General features: G+C 34.3%; 2 protein-coding genes across 9 annotated transcripts in view; both read right to left on the bottom strand.

Moving 5' to 3' along the window:
* Positions 1–12,796, bottom strand: ctso (cathepsin O). Of its 5 annotated transcripts, none has more exons than XR_012389901.1 (9): positions 12,512–12,796; positions 11,278–11,386; positions 11,055–11,194; positions 10,860–10,952; positions 7,815–7,936; positions 4,028–4,191; positions 2,277–2,369; positions 1,440–1,977; positions 1–836 (listed from the first exon to the last, which is right to left on the bottom strand). XR_012389901.1 is itself a non-coding variant. In XM_073922114.1 (8 exons), the coding sequence occupies exons 1-8, from the start codon at positions 12,683–12,685 to the stop codon at positions 1,943–1,945; spliced, it is 930 nt and encodes a 309-aa protein (XP_073778215.1). In that variant the 5' UTR covers positions 12,686–12,796; the 3' UTR covers positions 1–1,942. The 5 variants fall into 5 exon arrangements, 2 of the variants coding, with proteins under 2 accessions (XP_073778215.1, XP_695717.5); XR_012389900.1 differs by having other exon boundaries at positions 10,785–10,952; XM_073922114.1 differs by having other exon boundaries at positions 1–1,977.
* A 2,291-nt stretch (positions 12,797–15,087) lies between these two features.
* Positions 15,088–23,993, bottom strand: part of rnf130 (ring finger protein 130) — a 78,102-nt gene continuing 69,196 nt past the window's right edge. For 2 of the 4 annotated variants that reach the window (XM_073921432.1, XM_009291118.5), the window contains exons 9-10: positions 21,522–21,615; positions 15,088–19,312 (exon numbers count right to left, since the gene is read on the bottom strand). In XM_073921432.1, the coding sequence (XP_073777533.1) occupies positions 19,297–19,312; positions 21,522–21,615 (110 nt within the window). In that variant the 3' untranslated portion in view covers positions 15,088–19,296. 4 annotated transcript variants of the gene reach the window in all.

Raw genomic sequence — 23,993 nt, forward strand, 5'->3', positions numbered from 1 at the left:
ATATAAAAATACATTAGTTTATTTGAACAAAATAACTATCAGTATTCTTAAAAATGCTCAAATGTGCAAACAATAAAAGGTAAACTTTGCCGTTAGAAATATTATAAAACAGACACAATACAAATGTTTATAAAGCAGATCCTGAATATCTGATACATACTGTTCTATAGTAATAAGCACGTTTCAAACTAAGGCTTTAATTAGCATTCACATATTTCTTTTCACATTTGTTTTCTCAGTTGAGCTGTGTGTCTTGAGTTACCGGTCAAAGGTTTGGAAACATGAAGATGTATCAAAGTTTTTAGAAGAAATGTCATTTGCCCACCTGCATTTATTTGATCAAAAACACGATAAAATAAATATGTATATTTAAAAGGAATGAAATTAAAAATATATGTTTCTATGTGAAAACATTTTAAAATGTCATTTATTTTCCCAGTCTTCAGATTCAAAATTACATGAAATTGTTCTAATATGTTAATTTACAGTTGTAATCAATAATAATAATCGTCAATTACTAAAATAGGTTTATTTAGATTTTTATAATAGTGGAATGTCATACATTTTACTTTTCAACAATCTTTGATGATGAGAAAGTTATTTAAAATGCAATATTTTGTAGCATTGTAAATTTATTTACAGCCACTTTTGATCAATTTATTGCATTCTTGATTAATAAAAGTTTTTTATTACTAGTATTTGCTATTTTAAAACACTATTAATCACAAAAATATTTAGAAACATTATTGTTTTCCACATTAATGATAACAGCCAACAAGATATCAGAGGGTGGCACTGTTGGCTAACAGCAAAAAGGTTGCCGGTTCGAGTCCCAGCTGGGCCAGTTGGCATTTTTGTGTGCCAGTTTACATGTTCTCCCCATGTTTGCATGGGTTTTCTCCGGGTGCTCTGGTTTTCCCCACAATCCAATGACGTGATATAGGTGAATTGAATGAACTAAATGGTTTGTATGAGTGTATGTAAGTGTGTTTGAGTGTTTCCCAGTGCTGGGTTATGGCTGGAAGGACATCCGCTGCATAAAACGTATGCCAGAATAGTTGGCAGTTCATTCCGCTCTGGTGACCCCTGATAAATAAGGGACTATGCCGAAGGAAAATGAATGAATATATTTACACAGTCAAAAGTTACATTAAATAGAAATAATTTATTCATCATTTTTCTTTGGCTTAGTTCGTTTATTTATCAGGGGTTGCCACAGCGGAATGAACCATCAACTTATTCAGCACATGTTTTATGCAGCCGATGCCCCTTCAGCCGCAACCCAGCACTGGGAAACACACATACACTACGGCCAACTTAGCTTGTTCAATTCACCAATAGCGCATATCATTAGACTGTGGGGGAAACTGGAGCACCCAGAGGAAACCCAACACAGAGAGAACATGCAAACTCCACACAGAGAAGCCAACTGGCCCAGCCAGGGTTCGAACCAGCGACCTTCATGCTGTGAGGCGACAAAACTAAAAACTTAGACACAGTGCCCCTTTCCCCTAAATAAAAATATTTAACAATATTTACTGGTTCATCATGTTTTTGATTAAATAATTGTGCTCTTTGTGAGCAGAAAACAAAATCGTAACAAAATCAGAATGAGAAATTGTAATGTTTCCAAACTATGGATCGGTAGTTCATAACAATACAACATAATATAAAGCATGTCGTGCATTTCATACTCCGTGACAGTGTTTTCTCAAAATGAAAACATTCTCAGGGACAAACTTACTGAAATCCGGCTCTGACTCTGATTATTTTGGGCTACACTGGCTGGGATTAGGAATATGATCTAAACTTGCTTTGCAGTCGAGAGGCAAAAGGATTTGTCAACCCGTGAGAATTTGTACAAGTCTCATCATCTACACTGGAGGATTTTCATCCTGAGGGTGATATTTTAAACTGTCGGTCTGCCTCAGATTATTGACAATCACACAGAAACAGCAGCAACACTGTCCGCAACTCCTGTGAAAAGAAAAAGAGTGGCTGGTGATTCTCATCTGACATCGCATGAAGTTACTGGAAGCAATTGACAAACAAGATCACAATCTCTCAAAAACATCATGAATTTCAACATGATCAACCAGGCATTTATTATTTGATTTTTGCATCGCAGGCAGTTTTGAGTGTTTGCCAACTGTCCAAGCTCTTGATGAATATTTATGAAAGCACACAGTGTCTCACAGCAGCAGAATGTATGGGTTCACTTGACTGGCGACAAGGTAAAAAAGCATTAAAAGTGGGTCACAACTACATAAACTTACCACATACATCATTCCCTATTTTAATGTAAGCATATCCATCGTCACCCCATGAGGTCCCCCATGAATTGCGCACTATCCAATACGGCACTTCCCCTGTGAAAAATATGAAGACAAATCAGCAGTAATACACCCGAGATGAGAAATGATTAATAACTAGTCATGTTCATACACACAAACACATGCATACACTCGCACAACTACTGGCAAACAAATATGTTTTACTTGGCATCCAAGGTAAGAAATATCATTATTACAGCTACTAAATAACTATAGTGTGTATATATATATATATATATATATATATATATATATATATATATATATATATATATATATATATATATATATATATATATATATATATATATATATATATATATATATTTGCGTGTATGTGTGTGAACATTTATCACACAACTCTCTGGAGTACTTGACTCTGCTTGGTCAATGACTACATTTTAAGTGTTATTATTCCAACAACAACCGATTAAATTAATACTATACAGAAAATGGTTTTGTCAAAAGGTTCAGTGGTATAACATGAGTATATTTTAAGTAAATTAATATACAAATATATAAATATAAATCTAAAATTTTTAATTTTTTAAATATTTTGTATAGTTTTTATCTCAGTTTTAGACATTTTATTTCTTACGCCTTTACAATATTCATTATGAATGAATGAAGTTTTATATATATATAAAACTCTGTATATCGGTCTGTGTGTATATATATACACACAAACCGATATACAGACCGATATAGATATATACAGACCGTTGAATTCATAATTATTAGCCCCCCTTTGATTTATTTTTTCTTTTCCAAATAATATTTCCCGAATGATGTTTAACAGAGCAAGAAAATTTTCACAGTATGTCTTATTTGTTTTATTTTGGCTAGAATAAAAGCAGTTTTTAATATTTTAAACACCATTTTAAGGTCAAAATTATAACCCCATTTAAGCTTTTTTTTTTTTTTTTTGGTAGTCTACAGAACAAACCATCGTCATACAATAACTTGCCTGATTTCCCTAACCTAGTTAGCCCAATAAACCTAGCTAAGCCTTTAAATGTGACTGAGCTGTATAGAAGTGTCTTGAAAAACATATCTAGTCAAATATTATGTACTGTCATCATGGCAAAGAAAAAATAAATCAGTTATTAGAAATGAGTTTTTAAAACTATTATGTTTAGAAGTGTGTTAAAAAAACGTGTTTCCGCTAAAAAGAAATTGAGAAAAACAATAAACAGGGGGGCTAATAATTCAGGGGGGTTAAAAATTCAACTGAATACAGACTTCAACTGTATTTATTTATTTATTTATTTTTGTTAACTATGATAACCCAGTTCCAAACTAATCAAAAACCATCTCAGTATTATAAAAACTTTTGACAAACTGATTACCTGCAATAACACTCATTTATTGTCTCGGTTTTGTTTAATCTAACATGGTGACACCAAGCATCCATTGTATTAATGTTAATAGTAATAACTGACAGTGCTTAATTCAAAGTACTACATAAACAGCACAAAACAAATCGAGGAGAGGATAAACGCAGCGGACAGCTTGCTGATTACACCGCAGACGCATCAGGCAGTTTTCTGGGATGTTGGCGCACTGCCCGTGTTTACCAACTCAATTTTGTGCCCCTGACAGGACGTAATCCATGAAGGCCAGCGCTCTGAACCTCTCTATGCTCTAAGGCACAAGTAAAGAGTGTTAAAGCAACCGTGTCTGCGTGTGTGTACCTGTGGTATCATAACCGGTGATCAGTACGGCATGGTTGGCCTTGTGGCTGGAGCAGTGATGCTGAATGATGCCACCCAGGTAATCCTGCCAGCTGATGGCATCCACGATGACAACAAGAGGCCCAAAATCCACCAGTGCACTCATCATCACCTCCTCCTGTCCACTAGAACAACACAGCAGTCCTATTGTAGTCGATATATATGATGCAACCCAGGCTCATTCTGAAAACGTACCACTATATATACTTCTGTAGAGAGAAAAATACTGTACATCGCAGGAGGCATGTTTTTTGTTGCAGTTTTTGTTTTCACGAATCCACCAGAGGCCAACAAAAAGCAATCCAGAAAAAGAAAAGCTCTAACCTAGTTTTTACAACGTTTTCAGATTTTACCACATTTTTACCCTGCTATTTACTTTTGTTTTTGTCTTACCCACTTTCTGTAACCGTTCTTCGCCAAAATTCGAACCCCGTCATCGTGGTGAATTCATCTCTGCGTCTCAAGTCCGTCGAATTACATGGCAAGTTAACTGGACAAACAGCAGGAAAGCCTTCCATACAGAGGTAACTGCTGATAAGCGTGAAAATTAGCCCCGTCATACCACCCCATAGCATTCGTTTTAAAGATGAATTGCAGCCATACGTACTTCTGGCAACATAGTTCTGCAGAGATGTTTATAGGGCCACATTTTCAGAATGAGCCTACGTTGATCTAATGCATACTGCACAATTACTTAATACAGATGCTAGATTGCACAATAAAAGTAATTATCATCAGTCTGTCTGTGCAATCTGAAAAAAAAGACTAAATTAAAGCTAAAAAAGTCAAGCACTAACAAAACTTCTTCAAAAACTGATTATTGGAAAATGTAATCACTGAAATCCATATTATTTTTCTTCTTCTTCTTCATCTTATTATTATTATTATTATTATTATTATTATTATTATTATTTTACTATGAAAGTCAATGGTTTCCAACATTCTTCAAAATATGTTCTTTTGTGTTCAACAGAAGAAAAACTCAAGCTGCTTTGGAACAACACAAGGGTAAGCTAATGATGGCAGAAATGTCATTTTTGGGTGAACTATCCCTTTAAGTACATTGATAAAAATAGCAAACTGTCAGCAGGTATGTTATATTTTAGGTTGACAAAAACATTATAAATAATTCTGATAAATAGCAGCTGTTTTGTTTGTTTACAGGGTTCATACACATTTTTACTACAAAATTCTATGACTTTTCAAGGTCTTTCAAGTTAATATTTATGACCCAATGTTTCATGTAATGACTCCATATGCGTGGTAAATCATAAAACGTTTACATTTATTATAGCATATTATAAAACACGCAATAGTTTCAATTTATTTTTATATCTATGTAAAATAGATGAAGCTTACACAGCACTAACAATGTGAGAGCATGTTTTTGGCCAAGAAAAGAAAAGAAGTAAAAACAACTAACCTCCATTTCCAGTATACAGATATTGGTCAATCTAAATAGTTTGTTAAACAAGTAATAGTAGTTAAAATTACTTCTATTATAAAGCCGCGATCACACTGCACTTTTCGCTCCATAGACTTCCATTTATAGGCATGTGAATGCGGCAGACAAGAAACGCAAGCACTTGTGACAAGTTTCGTATTTTACTGCATTCAAGCTTGGTAAATTCTTACCTGCAAAATCACATCAGGTTGATTGTGTGAGACCTATAGAAGATTATTTAAATTAAGAAATTGAAAATATGGAGCAATCGCTTACTTTTATTAATGTCTAATCATATTGTTTAATCCCTTCCCTTTTCGCAGCGCCGTACGAATTTTGCAAGCACAAGCTCTAGTTTGACCGCAGCTTAAGTCGCTCTGGACAAAAATGTCTGCTAAATGACTAAATGTAAACGTAATTTCCATGACTTTTCCAAAATCTTGTGGGTTTTTCTTTTTTTTCCAAAACTTTTTCAGGCCTGGAAAATGCCATGTAAAAATTCCATGACTTACCAGGTTTTCCATGACCATATGAACCCTGTTTAGAACAAATGACCACCTAGAAATTATAAAGACTTGCACAGTATTATTATATCAATATATTATTAAGTTCTATTATTAAGTATCACACACACCCATACACATGCAATTAATAATGTTATGACATAATATTTAAGACTTTTAAGCCAGGACTTTTTTTTTATAAATAATGAAAATGTGTTGTCACTGATTAAAAATTCTTCTGAAAACTCAATTTGGACAATATTAAATTTGGTGTCAATTTGGCCAAGTTAACAGATGTCTATGTTGTCCATTTCGAAAAAGTGACCCACTAATGCTCTCAATGTTAAAAACATCATGGAAAAGCTGAATTTCAGCATCCTTATTCCAATTTTCTGTCTCATATATGTTAGACTTTACATTTTTTTCACCCACTGCTAATATAAATGTTGCTGCTGCTGTTAAAAGTTGAAATGGTGCTATTCACGTCATTTAAAAAAATTACATTTAAACGGATAGCTCACCCAAAAAATGTTATTTACTCTCCATTTACTGACCCTCAGTTGGTTCCAAACCTTAATTCAGTTCAATTCCTGTTAATTTATATTGAACTTTCCACAATGTAGATTGTGTTAAAGCAGCTTATCAGTTCTACTAAAGTTTAGATTTTAAAGTTGAAGTTTAGTTTAGTGTGGTTTAAAAAGAAAAAGAAAAAAAACTCCAGAAAAACTAGGCTCTGTTGGGCAGGACCATTAATCTTCTGGCCAAACTTCTTGTGTGGAGCTGCAGTCTAGGTGTCAGAGGCTGGAGAAGCTGGACGTCCATCGCGGAGAAGCTGCAGGTGTGAGTAGGGCACCGGTGGGAGGTCAGGCTGGCCAACAGGATCAAGGCGGGGACTCGTTTGTCATGGTGGTCTTTCAGGAATCAGTCTCGTGCACTCAATTCCTTCATGACAACCACAGCATCAGCTCGGGATACGGCCTGGATTATGGACACCTTGGGATCATCTCTTCACAGGTCTTGGATCGCATCAGTGGAGCTGCACAGTCTCTAGGGACCTCAGAATGAGTATCCCCAGGTGGTTTATGAGTTTCTTAATTCTTTTAAGCTAAAACTGAAAACCTGTAACCGTTGACTTCCACAAAAGGGAAAACAAAAACAATGGTAGTCAATGGTTACAGTTTCCAACATTTGGTGGAGGGTGAGTAAATAATGACGGAATTTTCTTTACTTTTGGGTGAACTGTGAACCATTTACCATTATAGACTACCTATTCTTAAAACCCCTTTAAAAAAGATGAAGATTAGAGATGAAAGTGAAATTTCAATATTGACAAAAAGTTGTAAATGAAACAGCATGTTCAGATCAGTGCTTTTGATATCACTGTGTCAAAAACAGAAGTGAAACTTTCAATAAATATTGCCTTTGCAAACTGGTTATCGGGCACATGCTAAATGAATCAATATTGGTCAATCTTTAATTCTGACATAATCACAGCAAGAACACTGTGTAAGACAGACTGACATCTGGCACAAATATAAGCCGACGAAACACAGGTCAGTTGGTTTGGCATTCGACCAGTAGTACGTGAGTTTTGTGAGCATAACAGTCACTGGCCGTTCAGCACCTGACCCTGAGTCGCAAACACAACTGACAAGAACAAATGAGTAAGCATAAAACTGGCCCTCGTCCCAACAAACCCCAACCTTGAATTTGAATAGTACATGAGACCACGCCGCATTTAATGCAACAACACAGCTGACTGCCGATGTAAAGCGCCATCTGCATATGTTAAATCCATTACCTGAAGTCATAAGCGGAGTAATTCCTCACTGCCACTCCAGCGTGAGCCTGAGGAAAGAACTGGCAGACTCCATCAGCACCTTTGAACGGATACTCCGCCTCACTCACTAACTTTAGCTTGCTCTGAAATGAAAAAGACATAAAGCAGGATATTAGGATGCGCCAATTATGGAATATCGGAGCAGATAAACACCTTTAATCAGCATCTCATGTGGCTCATACTGACAGCTTTACTTTACTGGAGTGTTAATACTTTGAGGAACCAACGCAACAAGCTAATTAGTTGAAATCTGTATTACAATCTTAATTAAAAATCTTGTTTAAAAAAAATAACCCAGATGTCTTTTAAAAGCTTAGGATGTGATCAGACGTGATCTAACTTAATTGCTGCTTTTTAATGTGCACTGAATTATGTTATGTTTGCTAAATTTAGGGAACATGATACAAATGATAATATTGTAATAATTAGCTTAAACTTATCATAGTGGTGGTGGGTTACTCTACTTTTTTAAAGTTTTTGAAAGACGGTGCCTACTCAACAACACAAATGTATACTTTTAAAATATTTATTAAAGAGTACTGTAATAAAAGTCATGTCTGAATGCTGAATTTTCAGCATCTTTAATACAGTCTTTAGTTTCATGTGATCCTTTAGAAATTATTTTATTAGTGCTGTTTTATCATGATCAATACATTTAGTGTTCTGTTATATTTCTGCTCTGTGTAGATCTTAAAATAGTTTTTTTTTTGGCTGCTTTTTAAACTACTTATTTAAAATGCGCTGAATCAACACAATTCTTGAGGTTTCCATGGGACAACACTTTTTTTTTTATTCTACTTAAATTTGTGAAAACAATTAAGTTAACCTAATCAATTTTTGTTAGGACAACATGAAGGAATTGTGTGGAATCCAGTATTTTTTATAATGAGTCTAACTGTGTGTTCACACCGAAAGCAGCGAGAGCATCAAAGTAGCCAGAAGTCATTCATTTTCAAAGGGGCTGGCGGCAGTAAGCTGCAAGGCGTGGTGCATCTCCGCCAATGTGGGCATCGATTTGAAATCAAGTCAATTTTATGGTAATGAGCTGTGATGTGGTTAGGCATCAAGCAATCAGAATGTTCCACCACTTGAGAGGGTTGCAGAAAACCAGTGAACTTTGGTACAGTTGGGTAACAGTTGTTCCCAAGGGTTTAAATATTGCCATTAAGTTTCCAATTATTTACAATGTTTTTTTTTTTTTTACAGGGACATACATAAAAAAAGTTACTGGTGAGCCGATGTGCATTAATGTATATATATATATATATATATATATATATATATATATATATAATGTATACATATATATAAGCCACACCACACACAACAACTTGATTTTCCATAGTTAACGTCAAATGAGTTTGACAAAAAGCGTGCAACATTTTCATGCTAAAAAGCTTGTTTTTATGCAAGAGCGTGAGCAATTTGCTGATATGCTGCAATGGTCCCTTTAAATACAAGATCAATGCAGCGAATTTTCTCGGTGCCGGAGCTGTGAAGGCGACAGACAGCGTTGTCGCCAAGGAGACCAGAGCAGCCAGAGCGAACTTTGACACTCTCACCGCCTTCGGTATGAACGCACAGTAATGAAACATACAACATATCAAAGTGTCTTTAGTGTTACCCTGTTTAAAAACACACACACACACACACACACACACACAAACACACAAACACACACACACACAAACACACACACACACACACACACACACACACACACACACACACACACACACACACACACACACACACACACACACACACACACACACACACACACACACACACACACACACACACACACACACACACACACACACACACACACACACACACAAAATAAAGTGTCTTTGGTGTTTCCCTGTTAAAAAAAAAAAAATTAAATTAAATTTAATGTATGATGTATGATGTCATTAACATGGTCGCACAGGGCACGTTATGTTCTTCAAAACCTTTGGGATAATGTCACTACATTAATCAGCGAATATAAAATAAATAACCTGGTTTATTAATGAATTTTAATGGAAATAAATGCATATATTGATTTTTATATTATTAATATTATTATTATTGTAAATATTGAAAGTTGTGCAGCTTAATGCTATCTCTTCACAAACATCAAGGTCTGTGTCACTAGTTAAAATTGCTTATTTGAACATTCTTCAAAACATTCGGGATAAAGTAACTAGAAAAGTCTATAAATAAAAATATATAACCTCGATCTAGTGTTTTATAGACATTTTAATGAAAAAAGCATCCATATTATGCATTTAATATTATGATTCATTCATTTCCCTTCAGTTTATTCTCTATTTCAGAGGTCGCCACAGTGTAATAAACCGCCAACTATTCCAGCATACGCTTTACTTAGCGGATATCTTCCAGCTGCAACCCAGTATTAGAAAACACTCATACTGTACACACTCAGTTACACACTAATACACTACGGACAATTCAGTTCACCCAATTCACCTATAGTGCATGTCTTTGGACTGTGGGGGAAACTGGAGCACCTGGAGGAAACCCAAGCCAACACGGGGACAACATGTAATCTCCACACAGAAATGCCAGGTCCAGCCGGGACTCGAACCAGCGACCTTCTTGCTGTGAGGTGACAGTGCTAACTACTGGGCCACCGTGGCACCCAATATTATTATTATTATTATCAATATTGTGCTGATTAATGTTTTCTCTTCACAAAAACAGGAAGAAAAGTAAATGCAATTAAAAGGCCAAAATTTAGGTGATCCTGTATAATGTTCCAGTGTCATTCAGCATACGTGAATACTGCACCAGCTGTGTCCAAACCATTTAAACAAACTGTCATGACTCCATGATCAATAGTAATCCATTCAAAATATCAACAAATTCCATTCACCCAGTTATTTCATCATCATAATAAAAAAAAGAGTGAGCATATGACAGCACCTGTGTGAGCCAGTACAGAGCCTCAACCGGAGATCCACCATTACAGCCCTGGTTTTGATAAGAACAGTCTATAACCTGCTGAACACTGAGCTGCTGTAGTTTCTCTCCACCTTTAGCAGACACTGATTCAATGGCCTCTACGATACTGAAGGCCCAGCATCCTCCACACTAAAAGAAAGTGCAAGAGGAAAATTATCTCTGAGACAATTCTTACTTGAGTTAACGTTGAATGGAAAAGAAAATAGCCTGATCTTAACATCTCCACCTTACCGATCCCTGATTATGGACTGGTCCGACAACTCCATGGTCCCTCCAATCAAACCTGGGTGGATTATTCGCTTTAACTTTAATTTCAGACTTGGACTGGTCAAACTTTGGAGCTGCCTCAGCCCTAGCTGTGAGATATTGCTCTGAGAAACAAATGGAACACGTCAGATGACATTGTACATGTATGTTCATCTGTAAGCATCTGCAGTCTACATTATGTACTTACCTTTAAATTGCTTTTGAGACAAGTAAGAGAATTGGTTTACTCCATATTGGGCAGATTGGTTTGATTTCCCAAGAGCTGAGTTCAGAAAGGCCTGTCTCTGTAGTGAACTCTGCATCGAGATAAAACGACATGTGACCAGAGGCATCTCGCATAACAGGTGAAACATGACACTTTTCCTCATGTGATTAACAGCACATGACAAAAAACTATTGGCATTACTGGTATTGTTTTATTTATTTATTTATTTACTTATTTATTTTAAATGTGTAACATAAACCCTAAACAATTTTTTAAATTGTAGTGTGATAAGGTAAGTATTCATAGTAGTTATAGCTTTAGTTGTTAGCAATTATTATAGCTTTAAATATAGCAAATACAAAACCTGAGTGGAGCCACTGAAGTGCAATGGGTGAAAGGCTATTTTCACTATGTATTAGTGGTCATATTTATGAGAAGATATAGATGAATTGTCAAATTTCTGATTTTAAAAGTCATGATTATGACATTCTAATTAAGAACTATTTCAATTCAATTCATCTTTATTTGTATAGCGCTTTTACAATGTAGAAAGAAGACTTAAAGTCACAGTTATAAGTCTAATAAGAAACAATTTAGATACATTTTTATTTAAACATTTTTCTCTAATATTAAAATTAATAAAAAGTTTCAATTATGAATGTAACAAGTTTGAGTTTAAAGGTCAAAATGATAGCATATTATATAGAAATTCTTAATTTATTAGTAGAAAACAAGACAGAACGTGTAATTACACCGACTGATAACAAATAATAATGACTATGAATAAAACTATGACTAAGTCATTATAATAACAATACTACTAAGTCTTAAAACGAAAAAGCAACATAAAAATATCATGTAAGTTATGAGACAAAGTTTAAGTTATTAAAAGTCAAGACTTACTGAGATTAATTTACATATTTGAAATAAGGTTAACTACATATAAATGTAGAAATTATGACATAGGAAGTCAACATTAACGTTAGATAGCCTAAAAAACGAAATCATTATTTTTATGTTAGCAGGCCTATGTAAAACAGAAAAAAACACTTTTTTGATAGTTTGACATACGACATCGTTTATAACGGCTAAAACGATATTTAGTTCACTCACACATTCTCCCCGAAGTGATTTTGTTTGAATGAGTTTTTGTTTTATTGCTGTAGCTTGTAAGTTTTTTTTTTTTTTTTTTTTTGTATTAGTGTACTGTAAATACCTGGTAATTAATCCACCTCTGATAAAGTTCATTGTTTACATCTTGCTGAAATGTATCTGAGTGCTGAAGTCGCTCTCCCTCCGTCAGAGATTTTCTAATAACTTCGACGCTGATGATTCCAGTGAGCAGTTCTTGGTAAATTATCAAAACAATAAATGTTAAAGAATGCGCCATTTAAACGAAGACATTAAGCAAACGTATAGCAACTCCTTTAACAACACACTTCAGCGTCTTTCATTTCTGCTGTAGATCATTTCCCGGATCATCAACATCGGTGTTTCTCCTGCAGCAGACCAGAGTGTGCAGCGCTTTACTGCCATCTAGCGGCATCTGAAGGCATTACATGTGCCCGCCCTCAGATTAAAAACTATGCACCGAGGGAATCACAGTCAGAGGTTACCTTTAACTCAGTAAAATTCATTTAATAAAAAGTAAGCTAAATTATAATGAATTTAACATAATGACGTTTATAAGCCGTGAGTCATCAAATTAGTCACAAGTCATAAATTAAAGGTCACGCTTGTGTTACTCGTTATTACAAAAGCAGCCTAATGTTTTATTAACTGAATTAACTAACACACATAGTACAATGTAGGTTACTATGTAAATATATTCATTTATATCAACCACAGTTTTGTAATATAAAGATTAAATTTAAAGTGGTTTAAATCACACTGTAAATATCCACACAACTCCTTCATGTTGTCCCAACACAAATTAAGTTAACCTAATTGTTTTTACAAATTTAAGTGGATTAAAAATAAAATATTTTAGTTGTCCCAGCTCATTTTAAATAAGTAAACTGTAAAACTATTATTTGATCAATTAGTTCTGACAGCACATGTTTAATGTCATTGTAACTTACTAAACTAAGTTAATCATGTACTAACTTAATTTTATAAGTTACACAAGCTGTTTTAATGTAAGTTAATTGGACTCATAAGCGTAATTAGATTCAGGTTCGAAAATTGAGTCAACCAGGATTTTTTTACAATGTAGTTTAAAGCACCATTAAAAAGATTTTTCAGTGTAGCTCATAATAATAATAATTATTTTTTTTGTATTTACAGTAGGACACTTACAAAGAATATCTTCATGGAACACGATCTTTACTTAATGTCCTAATGATTTTTGTCGTTTAAAAATTACACTTTTTACTCATATACATTTTTATTACCATAAATCAGGGGTGTCAAACTAAGTTCCTGGAGGGCCGCAACCCAGCACAGTGTATGTAGTTCCCACCCTGCTTCAGCACACTTACCTGTAGGGTTTAAACAAGCCTGAAGGATCTCTTAAACTGTTAAAAAAAAAAAAAAAAAAAAAAAAGGTAGACTCAACTAAAAAATTTTAAGGCAGCAAACTTCAGGACATTTGAGTTGACTCAACTTTCAAACCAATTACTGCACTTGACTTCATTTAAGTTGAGTAAACTCAAAAGTGTCCTGAAGTTTGTTGCCTTAAAATTTTAAGTTGAGTTAACTTTTTTTTTTTACAGTGTAGTGAGTTTGATCAGGCGTGTTTATTTAGAGTTAAAGCTATGTTCAGAGTTTGACGCCTGTGCCATAAATGGGACACTATACACTCTCAGAAATAAAGGTTCAAGAGCTGTTACTGGGGTGGTACCTTTTCATAAGGTACACATTTGTAACTAAACAGATCCTTATTAATAACTCAAGGGTACATATTAATACCTAAAAAGTACAAAATTGTACCTCTTGAAATTATTAGTTACTAATATATAGTAAGGGACCATCCCAGTGAAAGTTGTCATAGCCTTATTTCTGAGAGTGTACCAGAAACGTACATTATCTCTCCCTGAAATGAAAACATAAATACAGTGAATAAAAAGTATTCCATCCCGAAACAATTCTAAAATGCAGATAGTTGATTTCTGAGAGTTGTTCTATAAAGGAATATGTCTTCATTTTGTTCTCAGTTTTTTTTTTTCTTTATTAAAAACACTTTACAAATGTACAAACCCGGTTATTGTCCTTGTCCTCAGCCCAATTGAAACTACAGCTTTAATAGTTTTGTTATGCTAAAAACTGTCATAATAAAAAAAACTTCAGAAATAGCATGTTTAAGTTGTTATCATTTACATCAATTGATTAAAAACATGAAATTATGAATAAATTCTATAAATAAATACTATTTTACAATTGTCCCCATGTTTTTGTCAGTCCTGTCACATTTGCATTCAATTCACAAAAAAATTGTGCAATATACCTTTAAGACTATGAGGTAGTGACATCATTTGATGGAGAAGCAGCTGACAATGATCAAGGATGATTTTATGATTTTAATATATGATATCATAAAATATGTGATTTTCATATGATTTTATGCGGGTTTTTGTATGATTTATCTGAAAAGAACAATCTTAAAGGTCAAGCTCTGTCACATTTTTTTTATTAGTGAAAATGTACGTTTCTGGTCGAATGTCCCAAAAAGTCTTGTGTATTTGGGTTTTGTTGTCCAGGGTCACACAGTATAGGCTGTATAAATAATACTAAAACAGCAATGATCCATGTTGCATTAATTTTAAACCTCACCCAAAGAATGAAAGCAGCACAGGCAATTCTGACAAGTTTAATGCTGAGGCAGTATGTAACATAGGTAGCCCGTTATCATGACCCACATAAAGCAGAGCCTTTACTCACTGAGTTTACTCAGAGCAGAGCTCCTGCCCAGTCCTGAACACAACTATATGACAAAAAACAAACCCGATGCAGAATCAGCAGCCCAGTAATGGTCACAATGTCACGACACCCACCCCCAAAAAACGAGAACGAAAAACAGACAGACACTCTTGTGCACGGACAAGATCCAGGAAAGACAAACTGTGCTAAGAGGCCACTTGAGAAAGAGAGAGATATATGAATTATTATATGCAAATACTGTATATATTCATATATGTTTATGTATATTAGGTCCCCTTGCTTGGAACTGATTAGTATTCGCCATAGGTATTCCATAGGATTTTCTTTAAATACATGTTTCAAACATTTTCATTCTATGTACAGAGAAATACTGTATATTTCTACGAGGAAGTAACGGTGATTTGTCGAGGAGTTTTCCAGTGCTATCAGACCAGCACTAATCGTGAAGCTGCAGCATTTTGAGCACATGAAGGACGAGTTTGTTCGCATCTGAGACGCCGTTTAGAGCTACAAAAAGCAGAGATACAAAGCAGACAGTCTTCAATAAAGGCTCAGTTTTCCCATCCAGCTTTTAAGACCGTCCAACAGAGAGTTTTCCCCATCTGGAACAATATTGGAACGCAAATTACATACATGAGACGACGGTTGAGACTACATTTGTAGAGAACTGAGAGAACCAACTATGAGGTACTTTCAACATCCGATGTCTTTTGAAAACGTCTTTCAAAGAGAGAAAAACAAGTGTAAAAGGAGGCTGATGATGTGCAATAGTCCAGTCACATCCGCTTGAGGCGATGAAAGTTCTACAGCGGTAGAGTTTATTCGCCAGAGTCAGTGTGTGTTCACTGTCAATTCTCCATTTTACACTCAGAAAGGTTGTTCCCCAAAGTCTGGGGTTTGGGAAGAGGATGATGGAGGAATGGGCTTAAGGTGTTGAGGTGCGTGTCCTCAGGATTTGTTGTCGTCGTACATGTCCAGAGACGCCTGGATGTCTGGAAGCTCCATCTCACAGACGACGCTGCGCGGAGACACAGAGTTACGGTTGAAGAAATGACCAGCTGAAAAACAGATAAACAGCACGTTATTGCTGATCAAAATACTTTTTGTGTATGAAATGAGAAAGATGAAAGGAAGGAAGGGAGGAATGGCAATTAAATATTTAATATTCTGCTGCTGCTGCTGGAGAATGAAAAAACTTGCATAAAGGCTGTGCTCAAAGCTGACATTTCATCTCAGTACAAAATCAATGTTGGTCTGTTTTGTGTAATCAACACTTATTATGCCCTTCACACCAGACCAATTAATTACCATCAACCTTCTCAGTGGAAATCAGAATGTGTTTGTGTAGGTGTTTTGTGAATAAACAGATGTAAGTGGATGTGATGGGCATATTTTTTGTCTATATTTTTCTATTTTATTTATTTTACACTAATAATAAATTAACTGTAAATAGAAGCACTTCAAGTGCTAGAACCTAAAGAACTTGTAATGGTTCTCTGGTGTTTCTTTGGGGTGGTAACTCCTGTTCTACTGCAGTGTTTCTCAACCACGTTCCTGGGGCACCACCACTCGGTACATTTTGCATGTCTCCTTCACCAAACACACCTGATGCAGATCATCAGCTCATTAGCTGAAAGACCTGTAATGGGTGTGAAAGATGAAGGAGACATCCAAAACATGCAGTACTGGTAATCCTCCATGAACGTGGTTGAGAAACACAGTGCTAAGGTACGTATCACTAAAAGTGGCTTGCAAACATAAGGGAACCACATAAAGTGCTATTTAGCACCGTAGTCTTTTTTTATTTATTTATTTATTTTTTTAACAGAGTTTAGAGCTACATACTGTAGCACCTTAATCACTACAAAGAACCAATGGAGCACCATTACATTTTATTGGCCATTTTGAGGGATGTAAACAAAAACAATTGTCCCAACGTATTTCCTGTTTTACATGTTTAATTTCTATAGTTTCCGAGAATCCAAAAAGCCACACATTGATAAGTAATGTTTTGATAGTTGTTTTAACATTAAGTTATGATTAAATTGCCTCTTGTTACAGTTATAAAATAGTTTGATAACTACCAGGGAATGTTCATGGGACAATGCCATGACCAAATTGAAATAGTCTATAGGTTCTGTACAACACTTAATTGGTTCACCTATTATTATGAGCTTTATGTACACGTAGATGAAGTCCTCATTTATAAGCTGTATAAACTGCAGGGTGTCAAAATAGATGTGTATAAGTGGATACACTGAATTATGTATCAATAAACAGCTTGCATGGGCCTATTTTTGGTGTCAATATCAAATTATGTTTCTATATGTGGACAGCAGATTAAATACAAACATCATGTTTGATGTTTTGTAAGAAAAATATGATGAAGTTATTTTGAAGAAGAATGGTTTTATTAGAGCATATAGCAGTCAGATGATAGACAGTACTTATTCAGCAGAATAAGTATGAATCCTTAACAGCTCAAACATTTTATAGGCCTGCAGTTTTACATCTTCCTGCCAAACTTATAAACCAGGTTTCACTTGAAATGTAAATGAATGTGATGCTCTTCAGTTCCCACATCTTTAGAAAAACAACCAAATGTTAAAGTGATAAGATGAAAAAAAATCTTCAGCAGTTATTTCAAGTGACCCTTGCTTGACCCGTTTGGTCAGCAGATGGTTCTTGATAACCTTCCGCCCTCCCATGCTTTAAGTGAAGAATCATCACTCAAGAGATTTGTTGGGAAGGGAGCATAGTTTAATACATAATTTATAAAATTTAAAAAATATTTGTAAAAAAAAAAAGTCAAAATATGAATGAAACACATTTTCACTGTCACTGAATTGTACGTCAAAATATGAATGATTATGAAAATAAACAAACTTTGTACTAATTAAAATAGGCGATTGATAATATGTCTTGACAAACATGAATAAGTCTTGATAATATGGCTGAAAAAAAAGGTAAATTATAAGTCAAAATATAAATTAATATGAAAATTAAACAACATACTTAATAAGAGCTGTACTTATTAAAGTTGGTGATAACACATCTTGCTGATGAATGGGTAAAACCTAGTGGTTTGAAGAAAATTTGTATAAAGTGTAAAAATGACAATTATTTGATCAACAAAACTTTGATCCTTTACGTTTTTGTAAATAAAATGCAACCTGTATGTAGATAAATCAACAAAAATCAATAACAACCAAAGTGTAATGTAAAGGAATTGAAATGTACAGGAGATTTTAATCCCCAAAAGCATGGTAAACTTGCATACAAATTACTTTTAATACATATATTAAGTGATAATGTGCATAGGTTAAATCACTTTTCTGACTTTAAAACTAGTTAATTTAGTTAGTGAATGCCTAATAATGTATATTACATCATAGAAGTATTCCCACATTAGCTCATCTGGATGCTTTTTAGGTTTTTATCTAAACTTTGCAGAAAAAAAGTGATTATTCTAGACTGAATTTGAACAGTCAAATAACCTTGAGTTACACAATCCTTAAAACAGTACACTGATACAAAACACAATCTGTCCTCATAGAAAGATACAGTATTTTTTAGTCCCCTTGGCTTGACTTACAGTAAAGCACTGAAATGTGCCTAAGTACCTCAATATCATGTGTCCAGTACACGTGATATGATGAAATAGGTTTGCTGGTCACCAAATAAACATTAGATTCAGAAGATTTAAAAATGTATCAAGGAGTAAAACTAGCACTAGTAACCATAAGCATATTCTATTATTCAGTACAACAAAGCCTTTTGCACAAAATATTTTTAATAAACACAAAAATATTAAATTTCACATTTGGCTTACAAAGGACTTTATAAAAGAACGCAAATATACATATTCAAGACATTTTTAGAGGAAAAATATTAGTCTAAGCTAAAAACAAAATAGTGCTTGTTAAATATTGCAAATGCAGAAGTATAGTTCATCAGCAGTCTCTGCCAGTGAAAAGCTATGAACATATTTACGTCTACAGAAGAAGTAAAACTTTGCTCTATTAGGACTACTAATGAGATCATGTGTAAGTGAACTTGAAGTGCAAGCAGCTTTCCGGGATGCATTTCTGTTTTTAGAAATCGGAGCTCCAGAAAACATCTTCATTCCAACATTGGCCTACAAGACATAAACACACACATGCAAATATTTAGCAAGACCTGCTGAAATCATGGAAATCTCATTATTCAAAATATTTATTTAAAGTGCCACTATTATGCCATTTTAAAGGTTCCTAATTTTGTTTATAGGACAACCCCTATAATGGGCTTACAGGAATTCAAGGTCAAAAAACTAATTCATTATTACATAACACAGCCTGCATCATCAGCTCTTTTCTCAAAGTGCCTGAAACAGTTTGTTCGAGGATTATACAAATGTGTTACAAACTTTTAAGCTTGTGCAGAGAGTAACACTGAAACACTATACTGATGACTATAGGCCCCATGGATTCTACAGATTTTTAGCCCACCATTGAGTCTATTTATTAGCTTGTGTTAATGCGTGTAAATTTATATTTATTCAGTTTTTAGTCAATAATTTCAGCAAAATTGACTAATAAACATTTTTATTTTATTTATTAACAATATAATTTGTAAAGTAACATTTTCTCTCTGTTAGTAGCAATTTTATATGAGAAACTTGTTTTGTTTAGCAAATATGTGGATCTAAACAGATTTTCATTAAATACAAGTTAAAAAGTTTTTTTTTTTCATTTATTTATTTAATATATTTAGTTTTTCAGTTAGGATACCCCTAAAATCATTTCCCATAAATCTGCAGATTTATTTTTTACTAATTTCTGCACAGAAATACACATTAACACAATATTCATATACAGTTTCCTTTGAGACACTATATATAAATGGGGCAATTTAACACATTTAGATAATATATACAAATTAGTGTCAATTATTACAATTATTTAGTGTTTACAGCTGCCACTAAGGCACTTATTATGCATTTACTATAAATAGAAGCTTGTTTTCCTAATTAATTAAAAACTAATTAGAAGTCTGAATTTATATCTCATAATTCTCAATAATTCTCACTTCCCTCTCACAATTGAGAGTTTGTAATTAACAGTTATGAGAATGTCACAATTCCAAACGTATATTTCACAATTCTGATGTCACAATTTTTATCTAGCAATTATTTATTGTTTTTACCTCACAATTCAAAGTATTTAAGAAGTATATATATATATATATATATATATATATATATATATATATATATATATATACATATATATATATATATATATATATATATATATATATATATATATATATATATATATATATATATATATATATATATATATATATTGTTTAATGGAATGTCATTTCGCAGGGTTATAGGTTACTCACCCTTTACTTGTTCCAAACCAGTTTGACATTCTTTCTTCTGTTTACCACAATTGAAGATATTTTGAAAAATGCTGGAGAGCTGTAACCATTGATTTCCATAATATTCATTTTATATTAGGATGTCATGATGGTGCAGTGGGTAGCACAATTGCCTCACAGCAAGAAGTCACTGGTTCGAGCCTCAGCTGGGTCAGTTGGCATTTCTGTGTGAAGTTTGCATGTTCAGATTTCCCCCACAACTCCAAAGACATGTGGTATAGGTGAACTGGGTAAGCTAAATTGTCCATAGTGTATGTGTGTGAATGAGTGTGTATGGATGTTTCCCAGTGATGGGTTGCAGCTGGAAGGGCATCCGCTGCGTAAAACATATGCTGGCGTTTCATTGTGGTGACCCCTGATTAATAAAGATACTAAGCCGAAGGGAAAATGAATGAATGACTGAACGAATGAATGCTTTATATTACTATGGAAGTCAATGGTTACAGGTTTTCAGCTTTCTTCAAAATATCTTCTTGTGTGAACAGAAGAAGGAAACCTAAAGGTTTGAAACCACATGAGGGAGAGTAAATAGTCATCTAATTTTAATTTTTGGGTGAACTATCCCATTAAGTCAGAATAATTATTCAATTGACACATGGTTATACTGCAGAGAGGACAACTAGGTTCTAAGTTGCAATGGTCTGTAAGTCACAATTTGCATAAAATAATTGTCTGCCACTAGCCCTAAATGTTCATTATAAACATTATGAAGTGTATTTTAATTGACTCCTTAACCTAATCTTTATATGACTGCAAACATACTTTGCAGTAGTGAGAATTCTAGAAATGTTACATAAAGGCACTATATTTTTTTTATTCCATGTAAGAAACCAGCTTCCATACTGATGTGACAAGTCACACTGAACAGTAAGTACTAAATGAAGTATGCTATGTGTTTCAGAACATTCAATACTCACTCGTAATTGGTGGTGCTGGCTGTGGCTCTGATGATCATGTAACAAAGTGTGAGAGCTGAAAGGACACCGAAGCTGGCGACAATAAACCACTCTTCTGTTAACAGAGTAAAAGGGGGAGGGGTCATTTAATGTTGAGGGCGGGGCCACCGAATAATCTCGACAGACAGCCCAAAAGAAGCGGAAACTGGAGACAGGCGGAGGCGCGAAGAAAAGAGGAAGACTTCTCTAATCCGTGGAGAAGGAGAGGAAACCAGAGGCAAGCCATGATCGCGAAAACAAGACAAAACGCAGCACATTCACAGCACATGACACTTAGTGCTGGCATCTACAAAGCAGTGAGGCTCTGGCATCTGTTAGGAAGATGCAGTAGAGCAGCCAGAGATTTTGCAGTACAATTCTGTCAACAAATACACATTACTTATTTACTGATTTTTTTTAACATGCAGTACTACGATTTTACAAACAACAAGCATGAATAAAGTGCAGAGCTGTTCAACACCTGCTTTGGGTTATTTAACATAATTAATCACCACGATTCAAGCCTACGGGATGGGTTAAAATTGCTGAATATATTATTTTACAGACACAGCACCAGAACAAATGCTTGGTAAATAATAAATTATCTTACAAAAGGGTAATTACCTTACATCTGTTTCTGCAACAAGGGTGTGTAGTTGCTTGAGTGTTGATTCATTCTACTTGTATGCGGTTTTCGGGTTCTTTGGTTTAGTTTCATTGCACTCAACAAGTTTTGTTGTTATTGTTCTGTGAAACCTGATTAAAATTGCAGGCACAGCCTGAACACTAAAATAACTTCAGACAGAAGGCGAGGGAGAGGGTGACCGTTATTTACAGCCAGCTTGAGCAGAGATGAGTCACTAGCTTGAGGACAGTCTGGTTACACAGATGCTGACATCAAAAACTAGACCCCATCTTATGACAGGTGAAAGGAGAATGAGCAAACACAGAAGATCAAATAAACATACAATGAAAAAGTACCGATCTGGGAAGCATGAAGTCAACAAATGGATCGGCTGGAATTGGGATACAAATAAATTGTTAAATATTGATCAACCAGTAAGAGCTTATTGTTTTTTGCATGGTGAGGAATAGACATTCCAGTTGTTTCACAACCACTACAAGGACAGACAGAAGAGCGATAAGGGCGAAAAAATAGGAGTGTGTTGTTGTACACTGCTGTTAGAAACAAAGGTAAATTTATTACTTATAGATGTATTGAAATTACTGAAATTCTCATTACAGTTTTTCTAAGTGGCTTTGGTGCATTTCTCACAACACTATTTACATTTGTACAACAGTTAATGCATTTCTCAAAACAATTAGTCATTTGTGCACATCATATTGGCAGTTTCTCATTCCTTCCAACATACTGCAAATGCTTTCGGACATGCATCAATTGCTTTCATACAACTCTACTGTTTTATAACATTATCATTTGCTTCTGTCATGTCAGTCAAAATGATCTAAACTTGTAAATGCTGAATAGTCATTCCATATAAAACTAATAGTCCTTATTTTATTACTTGAGACATTAAAAAAAATGATGAACTAGTTGTCAAAATCTGTCAAGCTAATTTTATACAACATTTTAAATCTTTTGTTTTCCTGAAAATGTCTTCCAATTTGAACAATTTCAAGAATGATTTACAGACCTGTGTGTGTTGTAGGTTCAGTTCTAATATGTTCTGCATTATTGTTTACAGTTATGCATAGCTCTAAAGGGAGTTTATGTTTGTTGTAAATAAGGGGGTATTTATTCTTTTGCACACTGCTGTGAATAAATTAGATTTGTAAAGAGCAAATGCAGTAAAAGTATGAAGCATGCATATTCAGTGTCTTGAACTCAGATATCTCACTAAATGCAGTGATGTCTGACTTTACTGTAGTTTTCAAATGGCTGTGCAAATAGTATCTAGTGCTGTCTTGAGCATTTTCAGGAAGTGTCACCAAAATCTGACTTTTTCACATTGGAAAATGTAGAGTGAACTGTCATAATGAAAACATGACAAAGCCATTTGACTATCTTGTTCATAAACAACGATGTCAGGACTTTACATCTTGATGACACTGACACTGTCATTGACATCAATACTTGCTTTTGACAAATAAGCTATCCATTTTGAGCAAGTGACTACTTGTTTTAAAAAAAGTATTAACTGTTGTGCAGAAATGCACTAGTGTTGTGAGAAACGCACCAAAGTGACTGATAAAAACTGTAATAAGAAATAAATAAGTACTGTAAAAAATCAAATTAACAACACAGAGATTTGTAAAGAAATCTGTTTTGGAGAGTAAAGAAAAAAAGACTATAAAAATAAACAGAAGTTGTTTTATTTACAGTGGTAATTCAAATATAGATAGATAGATAGATAGATAGATAGATAGACAGACAGACAGACAGACAGACAGACAGACAGACAGACAGACAGACAGACAGACAGACAGACAGAC

The sequence above is a fragment of the Danio rerio genome, chromosome 14 (assembly GCF_049306965.1).
Source record: "Danio rerio strain Tuebingen ecotype United States chromosome 14, GRCz12tu, whole genome shotgun sequence".
Classification (NCBI taxonomy): Eukaryota; Metazoa; Chordata; class Actinopteri; order Cypriniformes; family Danionidae; genus Danio; species Danio rerio.

Excerpts from the sequence above, each read along its gene's own strand:
- ctso (XM_690625.10), bottom strand. The coding sequence starts at position 12,685 with ATGGCGCATTCTTTAACATTTATTGTTTTGATAATTTACCAAGAACTG. Across the intron at positions 11,195-11,277 it reads GTCTCAAAAGCAATTTAAAG|AGCAATATCTCACAGCTAGG; the intron begins GTAAGTACATAA and ends TTTGTTTCTCAG. Across the intron at positions 1,978-2,276 it reads AATAGGGAATGATGTATGTG|GAGTTGCGGACAGTGTTGCT; the intron begins GTAAGTTTATGT and ends TTCTTTTCACAG.